The sequence below is a fragment of the Heloderma suspectum genome, chromosome 6, assembly GCF_057233095.1.
Source record: "Heloderma suspectum isolate Gila_16-S chromosome 6, 16-S_ref, whole genome shotgun sequence".
Taxonomy (NCBI): Eukaryota; Metazoa; Chordata; class Lepidosauria; order Squamata; family Helodermatidae; genus Heloderma; species Heloderma suspectum.
In genome coordinates this window covers 110,835,588-110,845,699 of record NC_139463.1, presented here as the reverse complement: position 1 = coordinate 110,845,699, position 10,112 = coordinate 110,835,588, and the positions used below count along the sequence as shown (strand labels likewise).

The 10,112-nt window shown below is 46.4% G+C and overlaps 1 protein-coding gene across 1 annotated transcript in view; it reads right to left on the bottom strand.

Annotated features, from left to right (window-relative positions):
* Window positions 1–7,092: 7,092 nt before the first annotated feature.
* Window positions 7,093–10,112, bottom strand: part of ADCY4 (adenylate cyclase 4) — a 59,071-nt gene continuing 56,051 nt past the window's right edge. The window contains exon 26 of the mRNA XM_084808574.1: window positions 7,093–9,096. Coding sequence (XP_084664700.1) covers window positions 8,944–9,096 — 153 coding nt within the window. The 3' untranslated portion in view covers window positions 7,093–8,943. The remainder of the gene's footprint in view (window positions 9,097–10,112) is intronic.

Below are 10,112 nucleotides of genomic sequence, written 5' to 3'. Positions count from 1 at the left end.
TAGTGAATCAACAGGCTTGTGTGTTACAATGATGTTTAAAATGTGTACTGATGGTAATCTGATGTGTGTAAGAAATGTTTGGGATGCAATCCTATGTGTAGTTAGACAGAAAAACGTCCTACAATTCCCAGCCCTACAATTCCCAACTCCATGTTGTATTCTCTGTCTAAATATGCATAGGACTGTACTTTTAGTGGGTACTGATGTACCTAACTGTAGCACAGACAGTGAATGCACTGTGTTGATGTACAAACGCCTCCCCTGCATTGAGATCAGGGGAAACGTATCCTATATATACTAATAACAATTTCAGCTCTCCTGAGTGCTGTAGCCAAAACTGCACTACCACACACACCAGAAGAAGGCTTTAGCAGGTTTGGGGGAAACCCAGGTTTTGCAAAAGTACCAAAAACCATCTTTAAGAGGGAAAGCCCTAAGAGGAGGACACACACCCCGCAAAAAAAGCCTGATAAGAAATGTGTGTGTTCAGTAGCTCTGAAATGTTGACTGACTGTTGGGAGGAAAACAAACCAATGGAAAACTGGGCAGCAGGGGGAATTGAATGGAGGACCTCACATTGCAACACTTTGCTGCAGGAGCCTCTGGTTGTATATAGTCACACACTCACCCTCTGGATGTGGATGTAGCCAAAACAGCACCATCCATGCATAAAAGGGAGGCATTGGTAGACTTTGGGGGGGAATCCAAAGGTCTGAAAGAGTACAACCAGTGACGGCTGGGGGGGACAATTTTGGTGGGGCTGTGCATTCATTCTGGGTTTCAGTCAGAACTAGCCAGAGCTAGAGTCCTTTAGAGCTATCCACAGAGCTGAACCTATTTGGGGGATATGGTTCAGCACCTTGGTTAGCTCCTTTAGAGTTCTGGATGAAACCCAGAATGGATGCACAGCCCCACTGAAATCAGAGCCACCGGCCTCCACTGACAAACTTTAGAAGAAAAGAAAACCGCTAAAGAGGGAAGGTGGTTAATCCATAAAAGCCCAGTGGGGACTGTGTATATTCAGTGGTCATTGAATGCTGGGTGTCTGCTGGGATTTGGGGTGGGGGGATGGAAAACTGGGGAGGGGGGAATAGAATAGAGTATCCTAGGAGAAGGCATTCCTGGCTGGAATCTTGAATGGAAGCACTCCACACTGCAACAATTTGCTGAAGGTTCCACTTGCCACTCCAGTCAGTAGCTGAAGCTGCTCTGTCCAGTACTGATTGGTAAGAACAGGTGAGGTTGCTAACCCCCTTTCCCTTCCTTCCTGAAGCAGCTTTTCAACAATTAAAGCAGTAGCAAATAGTCTCCCTGAGACCTGGATGGGGTAGGAGGGCAAGGGAGACAACTGGATCAGCATTCAGTTTGTCAGTCAGTATGTAATGTCTGACAAATGGGTGGTGGAGGAGGGGAAAATTGGGTTTGAGCTGTGTGAGACAGCGAAACATAGGGGGATCATGATTTGTTAGCATGCACTGGGGGGAAGCAGGGCTCTTTCTTAGAATGACAAATCACAGCCAGGTAGGAAGACAGGGATAAAAAGGTGTGCATGGGTACGTATCCCAGGGGCAGGGAATCTCCAGCTTGCCAACCTAATCCAACTTGTAGATTTTTTCCATCCAGCCTGTGGAGGCCTTGGCTCCCTCCATAACTCCCAGCCCCTGCCCAAGCATTACCCCCAGGACTCTACCGGGGGCTTGGGAAGGGAGTTGGAAGCTCTTGGTTATCTCCAATCACTGATAGGAGATAACAGGGGGGTTCCCCTCCCTGCTCCTGCCCCAAGTCCTCTGGAGGCTATCGGAGGTTTAGGGAGGGGCAGGAAGAGGAATCCCCATGTTATCTCCAATCAATGATTGGAGATAACAGTGAGATTTCCCCTTACTGTGTTACACACCCTCCCAATTGGGAAGGTGAGTGGCACACTAAGCGCTTCACCTGTGCCACACCTTCCCCCATCAGAGAGGATACAGTGCACTGCAGGCAAAGGAGACCCAGCGGTGGCCACAGCTGGAGTGCTCCTTCCATGGCTTTGGCTGGGGCTGCTTCACTTGACCACACCTTTTCCCATCAGGAATGATGCAAAGCAGCCCCAACATGAAGCCACAGGCGCTATCCAAGGTACTGAGCCCATTTGGGGAATAGGGTTGATCACCTTGGATCATTCACAGCCGCACTGACATCAGAGCCACCAGCCTCCCCCGTCCGGTATACATATATGCAGAGAAAGAGAGAAGAGAGAGGTGGCAAATGTATGGCTAGTGCCTGCAGGCCCAGATCTACCATTAGTGAGGTGGATCAGGTGGTGGATCCTGAGGTGGGACGATAGGGCATGACGCAAAGTGTTGGAGGACAAATCTGTGTTTGTATATGGGGCCTGCCCTACATCCCCTAAAGCAGAGTCTGCTGCCTTCAGGATACGGTCCCATCACTGGTGTTTAAGTAAAATTCTGCTGCCAGTCCTCCGTTGCCTCAAGCAGAAAGAATTATTATGTATTTATGCATTACTTTACTTGGACTGGACCAGAGTCTCTAAACTAAAGGGGACAATTGCCCCTGCAGAAGTTGTTACGTTTAATGGCAGTGTTTTGGGCAGGGAGACATTTTTCTCCCTCTGTCATAATACTAGAGCCCAATGGGGTCATCCCATGAAGCTGATTGGTGAGAGGTTCAGGACAGATAAAAGGAAGTCCTTCTTCACTAGGGATGTGCGAACCCACCCCACCCGGGTTCTCTGGGTGCCCGCCTAGCCCCTGCCCCCACTCGCCAGTCCCCAGACCATACTCGAGTCCCTCCCATGCTCGGCGAGCAGCCCGCACTCAGCCTGGCAGCCTTGTCAAGCTCTGCAGTCGCCATTTTTTGAAAAAAAATAAAATGGCAATTGCAAAAATGCACATATGCGCAACAAATGTGCATTTTTGCAAGTGCTCATATTTGCGCCTGCACAAAAATGCACATTTTGCATACGCAAATATGCACATTCACATTTTTCACAAAAATGCGCATTTTCACATACACCAAGGCAGAATTACACCAAGGCAGAAATATCCTTCCTGGCAGAGGTAGGTTGAAAGGAGGCAAGTGGAAACTCATACAGAAATTGTGGGCATCCTCCTCAATGAATGGGTGTTTCGGGTGCACAGTGGACTTCCATTAATTCACTTGCCTTTACAATCTTGTAAGTATCATTGTAAAAAAATGCAGACCAAAAACAATGAAATAATCACTCGGGAGATGATATTATCTACAAATACAATACTGTTTATTCCTGCAAGAATTGAAATACACCAACTTTGATTCCAAGTAGAACCCTGTTACCCCCTTCATGGATCACTGCCTTGTTGTGGCGAAGGGGCTTGCGTAACTCAGTGAAGCCATAAGCTATGCCGTGCAGGGCCACCCAAGACGGACAGGTCATGGCAGAGAGTTCTGACAAAATGTGGTCCACTGGAGAAGGAAATGGCAACCCACTCCAGTATTCTTGCCAAGAAAACCCCATGGAACGTATCACAAGGCTAAAAGAGATGACGCCGGAAGATGAGCCCCTCAGGTCGGAAGGTGTCCAATATGCTACTGGGGAAGAGCAGAGGGTATTTCCAAGTAGCGCCAGAAAGAGTGAAGCGGCTGGGCCAAACCCGAAAGGACACTCAGCTGTGGATGTGTCTGGTGGTGAAAAGAAAATCCGATGCTGTAAAGAACAATATTGTTTAGGAACCTGGAATGTCAGATCAATGAATCAAGGTAAGCTGGAGGTGGTCAAACATGAGATGGCAAGATTGAACATCGACATCTTGGGAATCAGCGAACTAAAATGGACGTGCATGGGCAAATTTAATTCAGGTGACCATCATATCTACTATTGTGGGCAAGAATCCCTTAGAAGAAATGGAGTAGCACTCATAGTCAACAAAAGGGTGGGAAAAGCAGTACTGGGGTACAATCTTAAAAATGATAGAATGATCTCGGTACGAATCCAATGCAAACCATTCAACATCACAGTAATTCAAGTCTATGCCCCAACCACTGAGGCCAAAGAAACTGAGGTTGATCGGTTCTATGAAGACCTACAACACCTTCTAGAACTAACACCCAAAAAAGATGTCCTCTTCATCATAGGGGATTGGAATGCTAAAGTAGGAAGTCAAGAAATCACCGGGATAACAGGCAGGCATGGCCTTGGTGTACAAAATGAAGCAGGACAAAAGCTAATAGAGTTTTGCCAAGAGAACATGCTGATCATAGCAAACACTCTTTTCCAACAGCACAAGAGGCGACTCTACACATGGACGTCACCAGATAGTCAATATCGAAATCAGATTGATTATATCCTTTGCAGCCAAAGATGGAGAAGCTCCATACAGTCAGTCAAAACAAGACCTGGAGCTGACTGTGGCTCAGATCATGAGCTGCTTCTTGCAAAATTTCGGCTTAAATTGAAGAACGTCAGGAAAACCACTAAACCGTTCAGGTATGACCTAAATCATATCCCTGATGAATATACAGTGGAGGTGAGGAATAGATTTCAGGGATTAGACCTGATAGACAGAGTGCCTGAGGAACTATGGACAGAGGTTTGTAACATTGTTCAGGAGGCAGCAACGAAATCCGTCCCAAAGAAAAAGAAATGCAAGAAAGCAAAGTGGCTGTCTGATGAGGCTTTACAAGTAGCTGAGGAAAGAAGGGAAGCGAAAAGCAAGGGAGAAAGGGGAAGATATACCCAACTGAATGCAGAGTTCCAGAGAATAGCAAGGAGAGACAAGAAGGCCTTCTTAAATGAACAATGCAAAGAAATTGAGGAAAACAACAGAATGGGAAAGACTAGAGATCTCTTCAAGAAAATTGGAGATCTCAAGGGAACGTTTTGTGCAAAGACGGGCATGATAAAGGACAAAGAAGGCAGGGACCTCACAGAAGCAGATGAGATTAAGAAGCGGTGGCAAGAATACACAGAAGAACTATACAGGAAAGATCTGAATGTCCCTGATAGCCATGATAGTGCGGTCACTGAACTTGAGCCGGACATCCTACAGAGTGAAGTCAAGTGGGCCTTAGGAAGCATTAGTAACAACAAAGCTAGCAGAGATGACAGTATTCCAGCCGAGCTATTTAAAATCCTAAAAGATGATGCTGTTAAAGTGCTGCATTCAATATGCCAACAAATCTGGAACACTCAACAGTGGCCACAAGACTGGAAAAGGTCAGTTTACATTCCAATTCCAAAGAAGGGCAACGCCAAAGAGTGTTCAAACTACCGCACAATTGCGCTCATTTCACATGCCAGCAAGGTGATGCTCAAAATCCTACAAGCTAGGCTTCAGCAGTATGCGAACCGAGAACTACCGGAAGTACAAGCTGGGTTTAGAAGAGGCAGAGGAACTAGAGATCAAATCGCCAACATTCGCTGCATCATGGAGAAAGCAAGAGAATTCCAGAAAAACGTCTATTTCTGCTTCATTGACTACGCTAAAGCCTTTGATTGTGTGGATCACAACAAACTGTGGCAAATTCTGAAAGTGATGGGAGTACCAGACCACCTTACCTGTCTCCTGAGAAACCTGTACGAGGGTCAAGAAGCAACAGTAAGAACCAGACATGGAACAACCGATTGGTTCAAAATTGGGAAAGGAGTACGACAAGGCTGCATATTGTCACCCTGCTTATTTAACTTATATGCAGAGTACATCATGAGAAATGCTGGGTTGGATGAATCAGAGGTCGGAATTAAGATTTCTGGGAGAATTATCAACAACCTCCGATATGCAGACGATACCACCCTAATGGCAGAAAACGAAGAGGATCTAAAGAGCCTCTTGTTGAGGGTGAAAGAGGAGAGTGCAAAAGCTGGTTTGAAACTCAACATTAAAAAAACGAAGATCATGGCATCTGGCCCCATCACTTCCTGGCATATAGAAGGGGAAGAAATGGAAGCAGTGACAGATTTTACTTTCTTGGGCTCCAAGATCACCGCAGACGGTGACTGTAGCCATGAAATTAAAAGACGCTTGCTCCTTGGGAGGAAAGCTATGGCCAACCTAGACAGCATAGTAAGAAGCAGAGACATCACCTTGCCGACAAAGGTCCGTCTAATCAAAGCTATGGTTTTCCCAGTAGTAATGTATGGCTGTGAGAGCTGGACTATAAGGAAGGCTGAGCGCCGAAGAATTGATGCTTTCGAACTGTGGTGCTGGAGAAGACTCTTACGAGTCCCCTGGACTGCAGGGAGGTCAAATCAGTCCATCCTAAAGGAAATCAACCCTGAGTGCTCCTTGGAAGGACAGATAATGAAGCTGAAGCTCCAATATTTTGGCCACCTAATGCAAAGAGAAAACTCCCTGGAAAAGACCCTGATGCTGGGAAAGACTGAAGGCCAAAGGAGAAGGGGACGGCAGAGGATGAGATGGCTAGATAGCATCACCGATGCAATGAATATGAACTTGAGCACGCTCCGGGAGAGAGCGCAGGACAGGAAGGCCTGGCGTGCTATGGTCCATGGGGTCACGAAGAGTCGGACACGACTGAACGACTAAACAACAACAGAACCCTGTTACACCTCCACCACCTCTTCCTCCTTGCAAGCAGAAAGGGAGCTGCTCTGCCTTTGGATCACTGGGATTTTGCCATTGCATCCCACGAACCTTGCAACCTCACAAAGGATCTTTGGATATGCCTTTGGATTTGCACATTACTCTAGTTGCCATAGGAAACTCAGAAAGGGGAATTCAGGAGAAGCGCTCAGGGTTTACACACACTTAGTGGTGCAGTGGAGCCAGAGGTCACAGGGTTGGAGTGCTGGGACTTTTTGATGAGCAGAATGATCCTGCCACCCCACCCCCATCCCGCCCCAGCTTCCCTGTTCCTTCTGAGCTTAGCTGCAATCCTCACATTAGGTGGGTGAAAATAGATTTCCCTAGGAACAATATATTCTTGTGAGCTGCAAACTGTTACGTTACGGGATGGTTTGGTCTTGAATGGGCAATGAAAGACCATTCGCTTTAGAAGTGACCTGCTCCTGATGGAGATGAAAATGGATAGAACTGGTCCACCAACTTTGAGATAAACTGCTGCAGCCTGGTGCTGGGAGACTAAATTCCTGGAAAAACTTGAGCTGGTGGTCTTATGCTGTCTGAGGGAAAGTTGCGTCCCTCTTTTTCCCTTTCTCATGCAACCTCCAGTCTCTCCAGCCGAAGTCCCACATGCTAACCACTACACCCTTTGCCAGCTCACTATTCTATGACTGTCAGCTGATTGGATATTGTGCTATGCACTACTTCTCATTGCAGATGTGTGGATATGTGCGTACAGACAGAGAGAGAGAGAGATCAACACTGCTGCCTGTATTTTGGGACTCTCCTTGAGATGTGGCTATGGGGACTCTTAGGACAAGCATCTGCACTTAAAGATTTACCACCACACCAGAGCAGTGAGCGAGCTCAGAGAAGTGGCATAACCCAGGAATGGTTTGAATCTGGCCACAGCATGGCTGATTTGTGTATTCATTAAGTAGGAAAATGACAAGGGAAGTTGAATGATGCCCCTCCAATCGTTCCACCTTCTCCAAGGTGCCCTTTTAAAAGAACGATGTACCAGGGCTTAGGCCTGAAACCTTGGGCAATGCTCTTTCTGCCAGGCCGCACCTTTCCCCCAAACTGAGATTGATGCAGGTGAGAATTGGCACCTTGAAGAAAAAAGGAGAAAGCAACGCCCCTTAACCACTCAGCCACCTCAACCACATGTGATACGCTTTTGAACCCTACCAGAAGAGCAAGTGGCAGGATTGCGAACACTCAAACCACAGTCAAAAGAGGAAGGCGAGGTAAAGCTGTGGGGAGGGGATGGCCTAGAAAGAAACAGAGGAAACCACAGTTCCTTGCATTGTGCACCAAAGCAAACAGACATCAGCCAGTGCTAGTCTCTATTAGTCCCATTCCTCAGTTACAATGGAGGACTACACCCATTGGCAACACAATCTCTCCCCCACCCCAATCCTCTGGAATAACCCATCTGTCAAAGCTTCCTTATTCTAGGAGTAGACCGTTGGCCCACATAGCTCGGTACACAAGCAGCATCTTTCCATGGGTTCAGAAAGGAGACTCCCCCAGCTCTACATGGAGATGACAGGGATTGAAACTGGGACCTTGTGGATGCAAAGTAGGTGCTCTGCCACTCAGCTACAGCCTTTTCCCATCAGGAAAGACCATTCAGACATCTCAAAGCCTGTGCCCAGCCCTGCCAACCCCAGGCTATTCCTCGTAGGTGCCATGAAGCCATGCTACGAATGGCTGTTGCTTGAGAGTGAGCGGGGCTTAGGTGCCCCTCTAATCTTTCTGGGCACAATGCTGGGGGCTTCGTTGCATAGCTAGTGGGCTTGTTGAAGGAGTGTCAGGAAATGGGCTCCATTGTTGCTGACAGGACAACTAGTCTGGGGTTCTTCAACTGATGATCCAGAAGGGCTAGGCTTGACTGGGGAGTTGACACCTTCCTCTTGTGAACCAGAAAAAAAAGTCCAAACTAGTCCTTTACACAGACTCCTGGAGTGCTTTTGGTGGATCATTGGCCTTGTTACAACAGGATAATGTGGAGACATATTGGCCTCTGCTTGCAGTGTTGGTGGTGCTGCAGTCTTTCACAGAAGAGGCAATTGTTCTTAAGGTAGTTCCTCTACCTCACATTACTTTCATGTGTGGGGTGTTCCCCTGGGATCTCTTCCCCAGCCCCACTGTTAAAGCCTCCTCCTACAGCCAGTCCATTATGACATACGGAGTCTTTTTGGCTTCCCATGAACCAAGTATGGACCACAAAGACTTGCATGAATTCAAGTGCTAGAGAGGTCAGTTAAAATTAAGCCTTTTGCTGCCCCCAAGTGGCAGAAGGAAGGGCCTGTAGCTGTTCACAGGAAATGGCTGCCTTCAAGAGTCTGGTGTTTGCCACAGTTTCATTCCAAGAGACTCAGCTCAGCATCGGAGCTTGGGGGCTAGACCGGGCCATGTCTGTACAAACAAAATATGTTCGCAGTTGACCTTTGCCCTTAACCTTGATAACCCCACGAAGAGAGCAAGCATAACCCAGTGTCTCCAAAGCCTTGGCTGTTTCTTCTGTGACCTACGAGGAGGGAAGAAGGGAGCATAAATGAGAAAAGTGTGGTAGAGAAAGATACAGTAATTCAGTCAAAACCTGAGCTTTCCTGGTTGGGTAGGGTGACAAAGGTCACAATGAATACATGCCCCAACTTTTATTTTTGTTCATTAACATTCCTTTCCCAGTGTGTGTTCATAATCCTTAATCCATGGCAGAAGATTATTCTACATGTTGTTTGGCTAAACAAGCCTTCAAAGAAGTTTCAGCTATATTGTTTTATCAGAAAAAATATAAGACTTGCAAACATTCTTGGAGTTGCAAATGTAATTCTGCGCTATAACACAGAGTAGCTGGCTTCTCTGTATGATTGCTATCAACCTCACAGATCACGGGAAGTGAAACAAGAATATGTTGGTACAGGTTTAACTGATCTACTATGATTTGAAAAATGTGCTATTAAGAAAGATTCCAGGTTTCTGTCATCAATCGAAAAGAGAGCTGAGCCAATATTTCTCAGATTTTTTCTGAGAAAATTTCTGAGACTTCTGTCTCTCATCCCAGTAGAAAAGGAAGGCCATTTTGCAGAACTGGGGAGGGGGGGAATATTAATATTATTAATAATAATAATGTATATTGTTCTCTCTACCAAAATGCATTGCAAGTAACCCCCAAACATACAACACAACAATATAAACAAAGTCAATAATTACACATTAACTAAACTACAAATCAAAATTTTAACTACTCACAACCAATCAGTTAAAACAACCAACCAATCTGAAACCCAGTTACAAACCGATTGTTCCTCACTCCATATGCCAATGCCTATGGTTCTGACTTGAACAAATAAGTTTTCAAGCCTCATTTAGATTTGTCCAACTCTGGTTCCATATGGTATAAAGGTATAAAGGGAGAGAATTCCACAGTCGTGGGGCAAGATGAGAAAATGCCCTGAGTCTAGAATTTGCCACCTTAGTCCAAGGAACCACCAAGAAGCTGTGCTACTGCCACTGCTCATGCTGAGCCCCATTCCTGAGAAA